General features: G+C 39.1%; 1 protein-coding gene across 1 annotated transcript in view; it reads left to right on the top strand.

The window, feature by feature from the left end:
• The window catches only part of PCDH11X (protocadherin 11 X-linked), a 566,008-nt gene that overhangs the window by 123,271 nt on the left and 422,977 nt on the right, over positions 1 to 19,760 (top strand). Inside the window, exons 3-4 of the mRNA XM_087941083.1 lie at positions 10,812 to 10,859; positions 16,658 to 19,144. Of these exons, the coding sequence (XP_087797209.1) occupies positions 10,812 to 10,859; positions 16,658 to 19,144 (2,535 nt within the window). The remainder of the gene's footprint in view (positions 1 to 10,811; positions 10,860 to 16,657; positions 19,145 to 19,760) is intronic.

The following is a 19,760-nucleotide window of genomic DNA, read 5'->3' as shown; positions in this document are numbered from 1 at the left end:
ATAGCCAGTGGTAGGATTTAAATAGTTTTCCGCCCTAATGAGTTCTTCCAACAACCAGTTCGTCAAACTGCTCAGAAAGTTAACAACCGGTTCTCCCAAAATGGTGTGAACTGGCTGAATCCCATCACTGGAACTAGCATGTTATAGCTTTGGCTCCTCTGATATCCCATAAATGTGGGAGAACAAAAAATCCCTACCTACATGATCTAACCCAGATCATGAGCTGAATCCAGTTGAGGGAGCCACCGTAAAGATCCCAAATTCCAAATCATGAGTTCGTATCTGCACTTTCAATCTGTACTTGGAACTGATGTATGGGGGCCCCAGGATAGGTAGAACATTGTCAGACATGAGCAACTGGACCTACATGGGCAGATTTCAGACTAGCTACTTTATTGTTCTCTGCCAGTAATGCAGGAATCTTACCAGACTGGCAGCTTTCACCAGATAAGAGTCAAAGGAATTCAAAGGAACAGTCAGACCTTACCCTCTTAAATTTATGTAATGAGTGCAGATTAATTCTCCACTTAAGCCCTCTTCCCAAAGTTGGGAGCCAATTAAGACATGGGGTCATCTCATTCTGAACTAATTGTAATTTCCAAGTTCTCTTTAAACTTAGCTCCATGTAAGCTGTAATGCAGTACAGTAATCTGTGTATGGGTTGACAATACCCTAAATTACAGTCAGTAGCTTTTCTGCATCAGATAAGGAGACAACTGTCTGGTTAGCTGAAGAGAATATGTTGCAATAAATGGCTTAATTACAGTTCATATGACCACAACCTAATTTTTTGCTTTGTGTACCATTTTTGATAGAACTCTGAGCATTCAATTTTTTTTTTAGGAACTATATGCAGTTCTGTTGTTTGTCTCCAGTTTAGCATCTTCTATCATCTTACTTCATCTAGAACATTTCAGGCTGGTACGTGACAATGTTCCTAAAACATTTCACACAAATATAGAAGTGCAATATGATAAAAGGACAGAAATTATAGCAAACTGCTACAGCTTACGTAAGTAGCAGGGGAAACAAGCTAACAATCTAAAGATATCACGACTTCCTTATAATGCTTAGAAAAGTAAGATGGTTTATGCACTAATTTAGAGCTGCTAAGGCATGGATATTCATAGGACATTTGTGACAACTGACCTTCAAGTTTGGAATTTCTTTCCTGGGAAGTTTCCAAACCTACACACACTTATATTAGCTTGCACACTTGATTAGAAAATATTAAAGTTCTGAAGAATTTTGAGGAGATGCTTCATTTCAGAGAGTGCTGTAGCATAGAATATCTTTAAACTCATGCACAAACCAACAAATCCCTCTGGTTTCTAAGAACAAAGCAAAGCAAGTATCTTACTTTGCTCTTCTCCATAATGTCCTCCAGAACTTCCAGTCAACCATAATGTCTTCATGCATAGTTTTTCACAGTGGTGCCCAAATCTGTTCTAGTGTTTGTAAGCACTTTGGTGAAACAGGTTTTATTTGCCTCCTGGCTTACATGAACTACCTCCCACAAGCCCAATGCTGTCTATATATGCTTCAGTGCTTGGGTTGGATAATATAAAACATCTCTTTGGACATTTTTGAAAGAGATGGAAAAAAAAAAAACGTACTTTAGTGGTTCAAACCGTGTGTTTGTTTAACATCAGGTATTAAGAATGCAGTTACATCTTCATCTCAAAAAATTACAGGTGATTGGTCTGCCCAAACTCACACTTGTCCATTTCCTGTATAGTTTGTTTGTTATCTTGGCTTTCCCTAATCTCATTTCACTATTCTGACTTTTTCAGATGCTCTTCATTCTCTTATTAATTTTGCCCGAATCTTTGAAGGTTTCTCTTCCATATCTCCTTAAGATTCATCTTATAATGTCCTCATAACAGCCCAGCTTGTGTAAGATTATACATTGATCACCTTCTAGTTCCCCTGTTGTCCATCATTACTTCCATTCATCTCCATGTCTCATGTGGAGAAGCACAACTCTTTCAGAACTGTACTACTGCTCTGTATCAGGCTGAAACACGTTGATGATGAATGGATGAGCAAAATCTGTTATCTAGAATTATCATCAAAAGCAGGCAATAACAAAAACATTAAGCACAGACATCAGAGAGAGAGGCATTAATCAATGCAAGGAGAACAGGTTTTCTCCTTTTAATTTAATCTCAGGAAGGATCTTTGAAAGCCACAGTTTAGGTATAAACCAATTAATTTTGACAATATTAGTTTTCCTCTCAACCTTAGGAGCTTTAATAGAAAGTATATTATGGGCTACAAAATTACAAATGAATATATGGTTTAGGATCAAATGTGGAAATAATAAATCTATATAACCGCTGTCTCCAGCTTGACATCTTCTCGTGATGTTGATTCATATCTCCCATATGTAGATATTATAGGAATTGCAATCCAATATGTTTGGAAGTTATCAAGTGCATACTTTTGCATGTAAGGATAATTATAGCTGGTTTTAAAACATAGAATATAGAATCATCAGGCCAGAAGGACCTTGGAGGTCTTTTAGTTCAATCTTCTGGCCAAGGCAAAAAAAAAAAAAAAAAACCTTTCTAGGTGGTTTACAGAATCAGCCACTTGTCCTGCAAAATCTGGGTCCTCATTTTACCTACCTCGGAATGATGGAAGGCTGAGTCAACCTTGAGCCTGGTGAGATCTGAATTGCCAAATTGCAGGCAGCCAGCAGTTAGCAGAAGTACCCTGCAGTACTGCACTCTAACCACTGCACCACTGCAGCTCTTTTAAATGGTTGTCCAATCTATTTTTTAAAAAAATCTGCAGTAATGGAACACCCACAACTGGAGGAGGCAAACTATTCCATTGATTAATTGCTTGCATTGTTAGAAAACTTTTTCCTTACTTCTAAGTTGAATCTCTTATTAACAAGCTTTCATCCCTTACTTCTGATCCTGCCTTCTGGCACTTTGGAGAACAGAATAACAGAGTTGGAAGGGAACTTGGAAGTCTTCTAATCTAACCCCCTGCTGAAGCAGGAAGCCCTATAACATTTCAAATGAATGGTTATCCAATCTCTTCTTAAAAACCTCTAGTATTACAGTTTCTGGAAGCAAGTCATTCCACTGATTAATAAAGACATTCTTACTATCAGGAAATTATTCCTTAGTTCTAGGTTGGAACTAAGTTATCATGTCTCCCCCTCAATCTTTCTCTTCTCTTCTACCTAGCTCCTTCAACCGTTCATATAATTTCATATAATTTAGCCTTCAGTCCCCTTATCTCCTTTGTTGTTCTTCTCTGCACACTTTGTAGGATCTCATTATCCATTTTGTATCGTGATGACCAGAACTGGATGTAGCATTTGAAGTGTGGCCTCCCTCTTGTAGTATAAAGTGGTATTATCCTTTCCATTTTCCTATTTCTTTTATCATAGCTACAGTACGATTATGTGAAATAGATGACCTCAGTGATAGTTGGTATGACTGAATTAAAATACCTAAATCTCCCCAATCTTAGCGTCATCTTTGCTTTCCAAATCTGCCTAGCTCTAAGAAGGCCCATAAAAGAAATCACAATATATTTCTCATCAATCAAGTGACCATTCAGCATATTTTATTATAAACTTATTATAAACTACAGTGAGGTTCCAGTAGATGATTGCGTAATAAAATAACCAAGGCAAAAAAAAGGACTAAGAAGAAGAGACAGAGAAAAAAAATTCAAGTTCAGAACTCTTCAAAGTCTCCCCTGACTGGAAAAAAGAAATAAATTGTCTCAATTTATAGTCTGTCAGAATTGTCTTTTCCACCACTGAGGTAGACTCCCCATTCTCCAATTTAGCAATTATATTATTATGGTAAGACAGATAAAATTACTTTCAAAAATCCTTCCCACTCTCTTTAATTCCCTTGCCATTTACTGAAGGGAATTTTTGTCATACCGTGGGTTTTCTTTGGTGACTTGGAGGTTTCTCAGTTCTTCCTACTCCCCCGGCTATCAAACTGTTGTAGAACAGCCTTCTCCAATTTAAGATCATTCAGGTTTGTTGAAAATACAGATCCCAGGACTGCAGTTGAAAGTTGTAACCAACTTATTGGACTGTTCTGGAGTTGGAGTTGATGGTACTAGGATCTGGGATTGTTGGGTTTTTTTTCCCCACATTAAAAGGTAATCAGTGATAATATATTATTTGAGATTAATGTTTTCCTTTCAGTTGACAGTTCTATTTTTTTTTTCTATAGTAAATATCTATCAGTGTTCTCTCATACAAATGGGCATCTCACCTTCCTTTCAGCCAACAGATGGCATTCAAGGCAGTTAATGAAAAATGGCAATGAAGTTAAAAAGCACAATTAATGTGGCAATTAAGAGCAAATTAAAACACAACCACAGGAACAGGAAACATTTCTCCTACCTTGTTTAGACAATATAGACTGTCTTATTTTTTAAAAAAAATGGTGATGGAAAGGTAATAAGGTAATAGTAGATAAGGATCAGATATCCTGCCAGATGTTGTTGGACTTCAATTCCCATCAGTGCGAACAATCATGATTAGTGGTTAGATTATATAAGTTGGAGTCAAGCAGTACCTTTGCAATTATCATCACTCACCAATGAAGCAAATAAGATATGAAAGCTAAAATTGTATAAATAAAGATGCAGCAATGTAACATCACTTACTTGGGAAGCATTTCTCTGAGGGTTTCCATTTTAATCAAAAATGGAATGAGATTATAAAATACGAGGTTTTCAGAATCAAGTCAAGTCATACTTCGTGACTTGCATTTTGATTTTTTTTAATGCATCTCATATTTCATTTTGTTTACATTCCTTCCGAAAAGAATGTTCAATCATATTTTGATCATTTGTCCACGGGGATGCTTGCAATGGTTGTGTGAAAAATGGTCACAGGTGTCCTTTTTCAGTAGCTTCAAATGATCACTAAATGAACTGTTGTAAGTTGAGGACTACCTGCTATATGTGATACAGTACTTTAAGCAATTGTATTTTTAAGGAATGACAGGTGATGCCTTACTGTTTCACCAATCAAATGCTGGAAGGTTTAAGGAATGAGTCAGTGTGAGTTAATAACTCTTATTAAGTTTAAACCTGAGGCTTGCTAATGCTATTTCTTCATTCTTTAGAGCTTTGGGCTTTGTCTGACCAATTTAGTCAGATCTGTAACGTTTTGATGTGGTGTAGCTAACTTCCAATATGCAGGCAGTAGCATTTTCCAAGGAATATGTGTGCATGTCTCAGTGCTTTTAACAATTCAGTCTTGAAATCACTTTGAACAGAAAAACAACAAGAAAGAAATAACTAAAATGGAAGTGATCCTCTGAGGATGAAGGATTTCAACATGTTTTTTGTGTTTGCTTTTCAATTTCTGCAAGGTACAAAGACTTCAAGTCTACTGTAGCTCCCAACAACCATTATTATAAACATGACAGGGTAGCGAGGGAATTACCATCTAAAATATAAATCCTTAAATGGATTTCCATTCTCAATTTGGACACTTTCTATATTCTGTGCATCTTATAGTTTACAAGCTTCATTTACCCAAATTGGTAGGAAAAGAAAAAAAGTGTTATAATATAGGAAAAAGTAATCTGCTGATATATATGAAGTAATGTCCCAGTGGGGAGAAGGATAGATCTTGATGTTTTGATTGTTTATTCTTTGAAAGCCTTTCCTTTTTCTAAACACTAAAGACTTGTTCCTAGAAGAAAATGTTGATGAAACGATAAATGTTGTTTGTTGGTATTTTATATAGGCACCCTTTTTAACCTCCTCCCAACATACATATAGAAAGAGCAATTTTGGAAATAAAAAGTGATCTGTTTTTGTTTTTGTTTCATTTGCATACCTGTTATAAGACATATTGCTTTCAGAATGATGAAGTAGTCTTTTGCAAATTACCATTGAGCCCTGGGGAGAGCCAAATAAATGAATTTGTTCTCCACCCCGTAACAATGACATAACAGAGTTTTCAGATCTCCTGGAGGAGCAGAAGAAATTTAAACTCTTCCAGAGCAACATTCGCTTTGTTTTTAGAGAAATGCATCCCGCTAAGTTGAACACAGGTCAAGGGGGAAAAAAAGTAGCAGGATATCAGAGTGACCTTGGAGGTCTTCCCTTCCAACCCCATTACACTAGGTTTTTTGTTCTTCAAACGTTTTTGATCTTGCCTTCAATAGCTTTAGGGAGTCTTTATGTGGAAATTTGAGGTGTCCAGATTCAGACTTATGGAATTACACTGTAGTAGTTGTGTTTAAGATGGAAACTTTCAATTGTCCAAGATGAAAGAGGGATGGAGTAGAAAAAGAGGTTTTCCAATATTTTATTTTCCTTTTTTTTCCAGGCTTAACCTATGGTCCAAGAATTCCAGAATAAGCCTCCATCCAAATACTAAACACATTACACCCAGCTTAGTTCCTCAGAATAACTCAGAATAGAATAGAATAGAATAGAATAGAATAAGGAAAGAATAGAATAGCAGATTTGGAAGGGACCTTGGAAGTCTTCTCGTCCAACCCTGTACTTAGTCAGGAAACCCTACACAATTTCAGGGTTGGAGCATTTACAGTTTCTGGAGGCAAGTTTTCCACTGGTTAAACTACTGTTCCAGTAGTTGCTAATACCTTCAGAGCTTATAATGCAGCTAGGTGAAATTACCCTCCTGTTCTCAAACTCTGTGGGCATTTTTAATCTCACATAGTGTACTTAGACTTACTCTTTATTAATTAAGAGATGGAGTTGTTTATGATTATAATAATTGGATAACATTGACATTTTGAGTCCAAATATGTTCATTTACGTTCATGGGTAGAGGTATTGCTTTTACTGCATGACAAAGGTTATGTTCAAATTTAGGCCAATCACTGTCAGAAGTTATGAATATAAAATGAAGAAGAAAAACAATAGAGATATAGAGTCTGTCTCTGACTCTGACTCTCTCTCTCTGTCTCTCTCTCTCTCTGTCTCTCTTTCTCTCTCTCTCTCTCCCTCACAGACATAGAGAGAGAGAGAGAGAAAAAAAAAAACCATAAACATACATTTCTTTGAGTTCTTGGGAAAACCTAGGCTAAAAATCTAATGAACTACAGTAAATAACACAAGAACAGATGGTATTTGAAGATTAATCAGCAGCTATGTAAGAATATTCATTTAAGTTTGTTATCCTTGTTGGATATACTGTTGAACCTCCTGATAGCAATGCCAAACCTGTGCTCTAGACTCCCCATTTATGATTTAAAATTTCCATGCAGGAAGAAAGTTCTCCCATTGGTCCATTCCCCAAAATTATACTCAAGGATTTATTTAATACTACTAGTTTTGGAGTTAGACCCCAATATAATATTTCCTGAGAGCACCTAATCAGATATGAAACCACCCATTACTTAGATCATCCTGCCTTTCTTTACATGAAAATTACCAACCAAGGCATCCCTCCATCATAATTTAATTAAAAAATAATAATAACCAGAACGTTGACTGCAGAATCAACAATCTTGAGATGAACTTTAATGTGCTAATAGCACTTCACTGCTATGGCTGTAAGCTGAGTATGTTATATAACAGAAAATACTTTCCTGTTAGCTTTTATCACAATAATATTAGAAAGGGGGGGAAATACAACCCCCCCCCAAAAAAAAGTTGATGTTTCTGGAATCTTCCTTCAGGCTGGAGAGAAACTGCCGTATTTAGAGCAAAGCGCAGTCATAACTGATATTGTAATCTGTCTTTCAAACACAGAATTGGTCTCATGCTTTTGTGGTTTATATAAATGTGTCTCCACGGAGCTAATGGACTTTGATGGGAAGAAAAATTAGCTTCTTTCATTCTTCATCCCTTTTCTGTTTTTTGGTTCCTCTGACGTTGTGTGAAGTGGATCACACAGAGACCAAGGAAGGACCTCTACAGATTTTCATTGTTCTCCTTAATAATTACTTAATAACAGAGGAAATGATGAATAGATATTCATTACTTGTTAAGAAAAAGCCAAGTTCATTTAGTGTTATGGATCCATTTCTTCAGATACATGTATTCCTGATGTGGTAGGTTATGGTATGATCTTATATTCCAGAATATATTCCAGAATATTCCAGAATATATTCCAGAATTATATTCCAGAATATTCCAGAATTTATGGAATGTATGACTACTTACTGAATACATCGCAGAAGATGGTGGATCTGAACCCTGCTTTTTGACAGATGTCTATGCTTCAAAACATTAGAACCATCAATTTCTGGATCCAAAACCATTCTTAGAAGTATGTGGATTCTGTAAACCGCTTAGAGCAGGGATCTCCAACCTTGGCAACTTTTAAGACTTGTGGACTTCATCTCCCAGAATTCCTCAGACAGCAAAACTCGCTAAGCAATTCTGAGAGTTGAAGTCCAAAAGTCTTAAAGATGCCAAGTTTGGAGACCCCTGGCTTACTTAGAGAGTGCTGTAAAAGATCTATGAAGCGGCATATAAGTCCGAGTGCTATTGTTAAAGATGGTCCTTATTGCAACACTCTATCTTAATTAAGCAAAGGATATTTGGACTGAGATTCTTACGGTTGCTAGGAAAGGTTTGCATACATGTAGGGATATCAAACAAATGGACAGATCAGTCCTAAATGCTACAGTTTGTGGAATTCAGATTTCTCATTTTAAATATTGGTCTTAAAAGTTGGGTCTTTTTGGAAAGTGCATGCAATATGGTGCACAGGGAGGAAACCAGCAGAAATAGATAATTGTTAAAAATCTTAATTTGTTCATGTTTTCCTGTTGAACAACAAACTCTTTATTGTTTTACTTTTCCTTTTGTCTCCTTATCCTTAAATGTTTAGAATGGAGATAGAATTGAGCTTATTGCTGTGATTTTAATGAAGAAGACATAAACTGAAAGTTGTGTTTCAAATTATTTTAATACTATTTTGCATCTCTTAATTTTTTTTAATAAAGAGAGACTAAAAGACAATGGAAAGTTTCATGTGAAACACTACTGCAGAAAATAAAATATAGATTGTATGAAAGAGAATCTGGTGGGATCGGTTTCTATTAATTGTCCACTGGGCTGTGTCTTGATAAATACAGGTAGCCCGCAACTTACAACAGTTCATTTAGTGACTGTTGAAAGTTACAATGACACTGAAAAAGTGACTTATATAAATGCAGTTATGGTGTGCAAACCATGATTTACAGCAGTGTGCAAGCCAGTCTATGGATGCAACGTCACCTATGCCTCAGGTATAATGTATAAGTTTTTAGCGTGGAAAGATTGATGGGGCTTACTCAAACTCCTCAGCTGGCAGACTTAATGACATTATTAGAGAAAGATCTTGTTCTCCATCTAACATAGTGTATAAAGTGCTTAAGCTGATTAAAATCAATGTCTGAAGGCCACTTAACTGGATTTCGACTACTGAGGGTTACCGTTTGCATGAGAGTTTGGTGCAGTCTACCAGCTAGTCCCAACTTGGGAGGATGCCAGACAGTTTAACAACTGGTGTCACTGCCAACTAAGAAGGAAGGTCTCCAAATTTTAAATGTGTGATTGCAAAATATTGCAGCTCCATTCTGCACATCCTACCCTTGTATAGTTGACTGCGGGCTAATGTGACTTTTGATCATGCTTTGAAAGGGAAACCAAAGTAGATAAACTTTAGATTCGTAGCTCAAGAAATATTGTACACCATATCCCATGGTCGTTGTTTTCATTCCCCACCTGCTATATACTGACCGAATAATTGCATGCATAAGAGCTAGGATTGCTTCAATAAGTCTAATGGTCCATCAAATCTAGTAGAAGTACTATAATACTTTTGATGCAGGACTTGACAATATTAAGCTGCTTATATTCTCAAACAATCCGGATATAACCAGCCGTTTGAATTGTTCTTCCCTTGAATTAAAACTGAGCTTTTCCTTTCAGCCATCCTTATATTCTTTTTGTGTTTACACCGTGTTATTATTGATGGTCGCCACCATGTAAAAAAGATGCTGAGACTTTAGAAAGAGCGCAGAGAAGAGCAACCAAGATGATTAGGGGACAGATGGTTATTTCTGTTCCATGGGGAAGATTGATCTTAGAAATTTTTTTTGAGACTCTTAAGAGGTGGGAATTTATTTATTTTTTAAGGTAGTCCTCAATTTACAGCCACAAAATGTTTTGCTAAGCAAAACATTTGTGAATTTTGCCCCGTTTTAGGATCTTTCTTGCCACCAGTTCTTAAATGAATCGCTGTGACTTTGCTTGTCAGAAGGTTGCAAAAGGTGAGCCCAGCACACTGCAACCATCATAAATATGAGTCAGTGGCCAAGCGTTCTGGATTCTGATCACAGGCCCATGGGAAGGCTGCAACGGTCGTAAAAATACACCTAAGTCACCTTTTTTCCAGTGCTGTTGTAACTTTGAATGATGACTAACTGAACTGTTGTAAGTTGAGAATTACCTATAGTTGTTTCTCAAATTTAGGTAATGCCCATCTTACAGATACTGGTGCAAAGAAAATGAGAGTTGGAATATTTATATCTTGCATGTTCGAATTGGCTTTTTTGTTGTGCACTTTTAAAAATCCCACTTTATTCCCTAATTTAAGATCTTGCATTGTTCTGCCACCACTCTTGCATATGTCTCTGCAGAAGAGAGATGCTCAATATTCAATATTTTCTTTTGCATTTCAGCAGCCTTTTGCATAGGAATGGAGGAGTAATTTTTTTAAAAAAAGTTTTATTTGGATTGAGATTGGTCTTTATCCTTAAAAAAAAGAAAAGAAAAGAAGCTGATTCCTTTTGAAACATTTAAAGAGATGCTTTCTCATTTTTGTATTTACATGGCAGCCCAAAACAGCTCCGAAAAGGACTTTTGGATCCATTACAAATGAACAGGTAATTACATACCCGCATTCAAATATTCACTCCCCCCTCCTTTTTGATTCTTTAAATATGGTGAAATAATTCCACGAAAGGGTCGTTTTTCAAAGAGGGAAGAGTGGGTGTTGAAACATGACTGAAATGTTTCTATACATTCGAAATGATGAAGGTAAGTGCATATTTCAATAAGTCAACGTGTATTATAACACCTTGAAAGAATCTTCGTAGTAAATTAAGCATGCCATCTAATATTACAGCTTCATGATAGCTGCATGCGCATCACTAAATGTCACTTGGAAACTCATCCTTTGATGGCTGGAGTAGGCCCTCACTGAAAATAATTATATTATTTTCAGGTAATGTGAAGCATCAGTGATGTGGTGTCTCCTTCATTTCGACTGGTTGTTGCTTCTTGCAGCAGTCATCAAATTATCTATATATATATATATATTCTGATCGCGAAGAATGCCATGCATTAGCTGATCGATGCCATATCAAGATTGTAGAACTCGTGTTTAGTGATATCACCATGACGTCTTTTCACATCTTTGGTTATTCAGGCAGTACTTTTGTTTTTCTTCTTCAATGAAATCTAAATGAAATATCGAAACAATCTTGTCTCTGATGATGGAATGTAAGTTTTGCCATCCTGCATATAAAAAGGAGGAGAAAGCATGAGAAAACCCAATTTAAATTATTTTGTTAAACTATTTTTTTTTCTATTCACCTGCTCTTATGCATGTATGCCATTACACATCAACACACATTTGCTGTCAAGTTCCTGTATATGTGTTATGTGTGTGTGTGTGTGTGTGTGTGTGTGTGTATGTATATGTGCATGCACAGTTATCATGCCCGTCGGAGTCTGAATCTGAGGAGGAAGATGAACAGTTGACAGGGAGTGAGAGTGTGGCTCTGTTGGCTTTGGAGGAAACTGGGGAAGGGCAAAGTCCAGCTGGGCAGAGCAGGGGAGAGGTAGAACAAGGGAGAGGGAATTCAGAGGGAGACCCAGGCCCACCCCCTCTTCATCCTAGGGCACGCAGAACAGAGAAGAGAGCAATACGGGTTGCATGGCTCATTGTTCCCCCTGTCAGAAAAAAATTCTCCTTATTTCCAGGTTGAGCCTCTCCTTGTTCAGTTAAAGGAGGAAAAATTGATGGCTCTCATCATCTATGTTTGTTGAAAAACCAAATGGAGAGCTTCTGCCTGAATTTTAAAAAAAATAAAAATCTCTGGGTTGTGGTTGCAGAGCTAAAGACAGAAGAATCAATGTGTGATTGTCAGATTGCATACAAATAAAGGAACATGTGGAAGCGATCTCTCCCACTCCTGAGAGATTTCTTTCTTGTCTTTTCTTCCTGATTCTGCAAGCAAAAGAAAACAAAGCAAAATGCCTCCAGTCATAACTCAGGAGCTTTGCAAGCAAATAAATATTTTTTTTTAAAAAAAAAACACCAAGAAAAAAAAAACGTGTCTACAATTTTCAAACTATTTACTGTAGTACAAGTCCTTCTGAAGTAAGGAGGATGACTTTGAAGCAAAGAGGCTGACTTGGTTTTTTTTCTTTTTCTTTTCTTTTTTTGAGACCTGGGAAGGGATTCATTTAAACATGGTCATCCAGCCCTAAAAGATCCCTCACGGTGGGATTGGCTATCAAAATTCCGCAAAAAGATAAGAGAGACAGGAAAATTATCAGATGTGTGAACAGGAAGGACCGCAACAAGAGCTGGATATGATCAAATGATGGATAGATTGAGTTTACCTTGGGGACTGAAGAGTTGAAAGCTGAGAACCAAGTGGCAACATTAAATCAAACCACATAAGGATTACTCCTAATGGATAATTGCTCATTTAGAATAATATATTTGTTCATTTTCAGCAGATAGCAGCAGCTAACCAGTCCTGGCTGATCTTGGAAGATAAGCAGGGTCAGACCTGGGCAGTATTGGGATGGGAGACTTGAAATTCAGAAAGCAGCCCATCACAAAGCAGTGGTGAATCACTTCTGAGTCACTGCAGGCACCAAGAAATGAGCTTGGCTCAAGGGCCTTGTATTTTTATTTATTTTTTTGCTATTCTAGTAGAGCTGGCCAAGCTTCAGTTGCCCCCAAGCATAGTCTTTGCAACCATCCTTGTTTTGTGTTGAGTAGATGTTTATGAGACTGGATGGTACCTGGCCAAAGTGCTGTCTAACAAGACCCATAGTGATTATTATGGTTCACCGACAGCCTGTGCAGACGGCAGCAGAATCAGGCAGTGGGGAAGAACGGGGACCAGTCCAGGAGTCTGGAGAGGACTTGGATGAGGGTCCTGCATCCGATGCAGAGGTGGGGCCAGGACCATCTGGGTGCTGACTCAGGAGCCACCAGAGTCTGGCAGCAGCAAGGCAGAGGACCCAGGGGAGCCTGTTCCCAGTGTGCGTATGCACAGAGCTGCTAAAAGGCAAGAGCAGCTGAGACAAAAGAGGCGACTTGGGAGTAAGACTGGGAGGTGATTGCCCCTCCCATAAGATATAAAGGATATGCAAACTTTGCAGGAAGCAAAGTTGTTCGTTCTGTTCAGATTAACCCTTGAAGCTCTGTGCGGACTTTGTACTTCAGTTGATTTTTTATAGTTCATTTGGCACTTTAGTTGTTGGCAGCACTTCAAAGGAGAGAAAGGTGAGTGCTTATCTTGGGGGACTGTTTGAGACTCATTACAGGCTGGGAATGAACATAATTCCAAGCGTTGAAGCCTTGGTCAGAACAGTGATCCTGTTTTACACTACAGTAGGTGTGCACAGACTCTCCATGAGGAAAGCAGATTTTTACTGCAGCCATGAAAGGTATTCTGATTTTAAAACAAAACAAAAACTCGGAGATGTTGAACTGTCTTTATCTTGATTTGCTTGCAACGCTCCTGCCCAATTCAGTTGCAATTGTGCCCATTTCTGTTCCACACCAAAAGATTCTGGCAATTTGTACTTTTTAAAAAATAGGGCAACCGATGAATATGGCAAATATTTAATGACAAAGAATATTCAATGACTGGGGGAATCATGTTCAGAAAATAGCTGGCAGTCAGATGTTAGATATGCAAAGCAGCTGTACTGTGTGACTGAGGACAGCTGTATTGCCTGGAGTCTCATATTCATCCATCCACAAGTTCTTCCAACTTAAAGATGTGTCACGTCATTAGGCTTTTTGGAGTTGGATAAGAGTTAGGGAACATTTAAAAAGTCGAAAAGTGCTGCAAAAGCTTTTTTGGGGGAGTGGGGGCAAGGACATTTCAACCTCTCATTACACAGCTTAAGGACACGATTAAAAAGGTTAAAAAGATAAAACCTCCCTCAAGTCAAGCTTGACTTTTGGTGACCTTATGGACCTGACTTGGGTTTGTTTTTTGTTTTTTCTTGGCAACACTACCAAATTATTGCTTTTATTTTTCTCAACTTGCTTGTCTAGCCTACAGCCTTGGTATCTTCTGGTGGGCAGTCATCCAAAAAGAGCTTGTGTCTGAATCTGCTTAGCTTTCAGCCAAGTTTCGTTCGGTTCTGCCACTTGCTATAACTAGCTGGGTTGCTAGGGAGGCCACTTTGGATATATTGAATCCTGGGCTAATATTTTTGAAGCTTTTTGTTATACAAGAAGAAGATAAAGATTTTAAATCAAAGGGGACATCCATGCCAGAAAACACCCCCAATCATATACACACTGTTTAAATGGGGTGATCATGGTTCTCTGTTATCGTATAATAATTTTTAAATACCGCCACTATTTCTTTTTTAGCAAAAATGGTAGTTAAATGTCCAAGGTGTAAACAGGAAGAACTCATCACTCAAAAAAGTATGTAGTTCATGCTTGGGTGACATGATAGACATAACTTATGGTTAGTTCTGAACATGATTGATGGAAAACAGCTGTCTTGTTTAATGCTTTTCAATTTCCAACTAAGACCAATAAAAGAAACAAAACCAAGGAAACAGCTGATTATTTTAATGTCAGTCCTTGGTTAGTGAGGGCAGTAATCAGGGTTTGTTGATGCAGCAAGTCTTTAAAAAAGGTCTACAACAGATGTTTGATATATCATGTTTTTATCTATAATTAACCATCCAAAGTCACTGTACTGAGATGGGCAACTCCATACATTTCAATCAGTCAATAAATGTTTGTTGATAAGCTCATGAGATAATGGGAAGAAACTAGTTGGCATAGAGGAAACCACAAGCTATGCTTGTCATGTTATCAACATATGTGCACCAGTGGTGGGATTCAATTTTTTTACTAGCGGTTCTGTGGATGTGGCTTGGTGAGCATGGCTTGGAGGGCGTGGCAGGGGAAGGTTACTGCAAAATCCCCATTCCCTCCCCACCCCACTTTCCAGCTCCATTCTCCTGTGCAGGGCAACAAAAGAAGACCCAGCTAATCAGGTGGGACTCAGGAGGCAGAGAATAGATGGGGGTGGGGTCAGTCAGAGGTGATATTTGCTGGTTCTTTGAACTACTCAAAATTTCTGCTACTGGTTCTCCAGAACTGGTCAGAACCTGCTGAATACCATATCTGATTTGTACCAATGGATGCAGATTCATGCGGTTTTGCATTTCCACCAAATACTGTCATAAATAGACCTTTTTCTGAATTGCTTTCTCTGTCAGGGCTCCAACAAATCCACCCCCATTCAAATCAAAAGTTGACATTCTCCTTCTTACCCCCTCTTAATGAATATAGTTTAAAGGAGTGGTTCTCAACCTTTACTTTATCATGGATTTCCTTTACATACTTTTTGTGGCACCAGCCACGGACTACCAAAACTTAAACCAAGATTTAAATCATAGCATTTCTTCAAACCTTCTCAGACCCCCTGTGATAGCATTGTAGCCCTCCAGGGGTCTGTGGACCACAGGCTGAGAACCACTGGTTTCAAGTCTTTCTGTACCTTATTTTCAGAATTGTCTATATCCAACAGACCAGGAGTCCCCAACCTGTAGGCCACAGACCAATACCAGTCCATGGCCTATTCACAACTGGGCCGTGTGAGTGGTGCATATGTGTGCACGCACACAGTCCCACTCACATGAGCATCACAGGAGCTCGTGGCCCTACTCATGTGAGCAACGGGTACTCATGTACAATTGCACGTGCCTGCCCCTCTCACAAAACATCCCCTCTTCCCCTGCCCCTGCTCTGGGCCGTCAACCCAGAAAGATTGGGGAACTCTGCAATAGACAATTATCTCATGGATTTTTTTTCAATCAGAAGCACCCTATTAGTTATTGCCATTTTTGTAAGCATGTTGGTTCTCGGTTATCACCACTTCCTAACCTTTTGAAACCTCTAGATGATCCGTTGGAAAATATACTGCTGAATGTCAGTCCATTAAGTGGTAGAGATGATGGAGGGGTGGGGGGGTGGGGCGTATGTATGAGCTTCCCATTTCCCCTGACTTTCCTAAGAGAGATAATCACAGAATTTCAAGCCCACATATGACTCATTAATGACTACCAGGCCATTGTTTAAATAACTGATGTCAAATTATCCATAGACATTTGGAAAACTCATAATATATTTAATTCAAAGCATAGCAGCCTGTAATTACATGTAGGATCAAGTGATAGTCATTGTTTACTAAAGAAGATGACCCATTGAATTAAGAAGGATTCGTTTCCAAGGTCACAAGTCTTTAGACTTGCATCTTCTTTGGCATTACACCAAAGCATAAACATATGTGGGGAAATTCAGATGGATATCTTTCAGAGGGGAAAAAAAAAAGTCCTATTGTGTATAGAACAGATCTATGGAGTAATATATTCCTTTCTTTCTTTCTGTGGCTTCTAGGGTCAAAATGTATTTGGACTTGATATCATTGAAACACCTGAAGGAGACAAGTGGCCCCAGTTGATAGTGCAACAAATCCTCGACAGGGAACAGAAGGACACCTATGTGATGAAGATTAAAGTGGAGGATGGTGGAAACCCTCCGAGATCCAGCACGGCCATTCTCCAAGTCACCATCACTGATGTGAATGACAACCGTCCGGTCTTCAAGGAGAATGATATCGAAGTCAGCGTTCCTGAAAATGCACCTGTGGGCACCTCCGTTTCTCAACTTCATGCCACCGATGCCGACTTGGGATCCAATGCCCAGATTCACTTTTATTTTAGCAGCCAGATCTCCAGTTTGGCCAAAAGACTGTTTGCCATTGATAACATCACTGGTCTTATCACTGTCAAGGAGCCCTTGGACCGGGAGGAATCCCCAGTACACAAATTAACCATTTTGGCGAGTGACGGCAGTTCCACGCCTTCCAGAGCTACCGTAACAGTGAATGTCACAGACATTAATGATAACATTCCCTCAATAGACACAAGGTATATTATCAATCCAGTGAATGGGACTGTGTTACTGTCCGAGAAAGCACCACTCAATACTAAGATTGCCTTGATTACTGTGATGGATAAGGATGCAGACCTTAATGGCAAAGTTACTTGCTTCACAGACCACGATGTCCCGTTCAGGTTAAAGCCGGTATTTGATAATCAGTTTCTCCTGGAAACAGCCACCTACTTAGACTACGAGGCCACCAGAGAATATGCCATCAAAATAGTGGCTTCAGATTCAGGAAAGCCACCCTTGAACCAATCTGCGATGCTGCTGATCAAAATCAAAGATGAAAATGACAATGCCCCGGTGTTCACACAATCCGTGATTGGGCTCTCCATCCCTGAGAATAACGCTCCTGGAACCCAGCTGACCAAGATAAGTGCTACCGATGCCGACAGCGGCCACAATGCTGAAATCAGTTACATGCTGGGATTGGATGCTCCCCCAATTTTCAATCTGGATCGCCGTACAGGCATTCTGACAGCCGTGAGGAAGTTGGATCGAGAAAAACAAGATCGCTATTCATTCACGGTGCTGGCTAAAGATAATGGCATGCCACCTTTGCAAGCCAATGCTACTGTGACTGTTTCTGTTTTGGATCAAAATGACAACAGCCCTGCTTTCACACACAACGAATACAACTTCTATGTGCCAGAAAATCTTCCCATGTATGGCACCGTTGGACTAATCACTGTGACAGATGCAGACTCTGGAGAAAATGCAATAGTGACCTTGTCGATATTAAATGGCAAAGATAATTTCATTATTGATCCTATCACTGGAGTCATAAGGCCGAATATTACTTTTGACAGGGAACAGCAAGGATCTTATACGTTTCAGGTGAAAGCAGTGGATGGGGGCAGGCTCCCACGCACCTCCACGGCTAAAGTTACTATCAATGTTGTCGATGTGAATGACAACAGGCCTGTTTTTGTCATTCCTTCCACCAACTACTCCTACGACTTGGTTCCGATGTCTGCCAGTCCAGGCTCCATGGTGACAAAAGTGTTTGCTGTGGACAACGATACAGGGATGAACGCTGAGCTGCGTTATAGCATTATTGGTGGGAATTCGCGAGGGTTGTTTATGATCGATCAGTTAACGGGCAACGTCACTTTGAAGGAGAAAGTCATCTCAGCAGATCATGGATTGCACAGACTGGTAATCAAAGTCAATGATTTAGGGCAGCCTGAATCTTTATATACCATAGCATTAGTGCACTTATTTGTGAATGAAACCGTCACCAACGGATCCTACATCCAAGAGTTGGTCCGCCGCAACATGGAAACACCCGTTGGCCAAAATGTCGGGGATGGAGACATTACCCCACAAACCAATGACTACATCAAAATCATCATTGCCATCATCGCAGGCACCATGACAGTGATACTGGTCATTTTTGTGACAGCTCTGGTACGTTGTCGTCAAACTCCTCGGCACAAAGTGGTGCAGAAAAGCAAACAGAGTGGTGAGTGGGTTTCTCCAAACCAAGAAAACCGTCAAATCAAGAAGAAGAAGAAAAAGAAGAAGCGGTCTCCCAAAAGTCTTCTCCTAAACTTTGTGACCATTGAAGAATCTAAGCCTGATGATCCCGGCCATGAACACATCAATGGCACCTTGGACATTCCTGTAGAGCTAGAAGAACAGACTATGGGAAAATATAACTGGGCCACCACACCCACCACTTTTAAACCTGACAGTCCAGATTTAGCAAAGCACTACAAGTCCGCCACTCCGCAGCCCACATTTCAGATTAAACCTGAGACTCCAGTACCACCGAAGAAACACCATGTCATACAGGAACTTCCTCTGGATAACACATTTGTGGTGGGTTGTGATTCCCTCTCCAAGTGTTCTTCCAGTAGCTCGGACCCATACAGTGTATCTGAATGCAGCTGTCAAGGAGGGTTTAAAGCTCCTGGCTCCGTTCACACCAGACAGGTAAGAACAACTTTTGTTCTACATCTTTTTCTTTGTTTTGTTACATTCCCTCCTTTCTGATTTGGTTCCTTCCTTGTATTACACTCTGACCTTAGAACAAGGGTCTTCAAACTTGGCAAGGTTAAGACTTGTGGACTTCAACTCCCAGAATTCCTGAGCTAACCTGATTGGAAGAGGAATTCTGGGAGTTGAAGTCCACAAGTCTTAAAGCTGTCGACTTTGAAGACCTCTACCTTAGAATGTGGATAAATGATAGATAGAAGATAGGTGATAGACAGGCAGGCAGGCAAGCAGGCAGACAGACAGACAGACAGACAGATAGATGAGAAGAAAACAGTTTTTCATCCATCTATTAAAAGGAAGAAATGTAGTTACTTTTAGCTACAAGAAAAATGTGATTGCTGAATGTTCATGTTAGGGGATAACTCTTGTCTGCAGATGGCAGTGTGGCACTTCTTCCTTTGCATGCATAAGAGCAGATCTGCAAAACAAAGAGAGGTTATGGTTTAGTCCAGCTAGCAAGATATGTTTGGGAATTTAAGAAATCGGGACTAGGTGGAATCCATTAAAGCTCTGCAGGGTCTCCTAAATTGTTCCTAATGCTAATGGGATCTGG

This window comes from Pseudonaja textilis, chromosome 12 (assembly GCF_049901715.1).
Source record: "Pseudonaja textilis isolate UNSWEBS1 chromosome 12, rPseTex1.2, whole genome shotgun sequence".
NCBI classification, from domain to species: Eukaryota; Metazoa; Chordata; class Lepidosauria; order Squamata; family Elapidae; genus Pseudonaja; species Pseudonaja textilis.
This window is presented reverse-complemented; position numbering and strand designations above follow the sequence as displayed.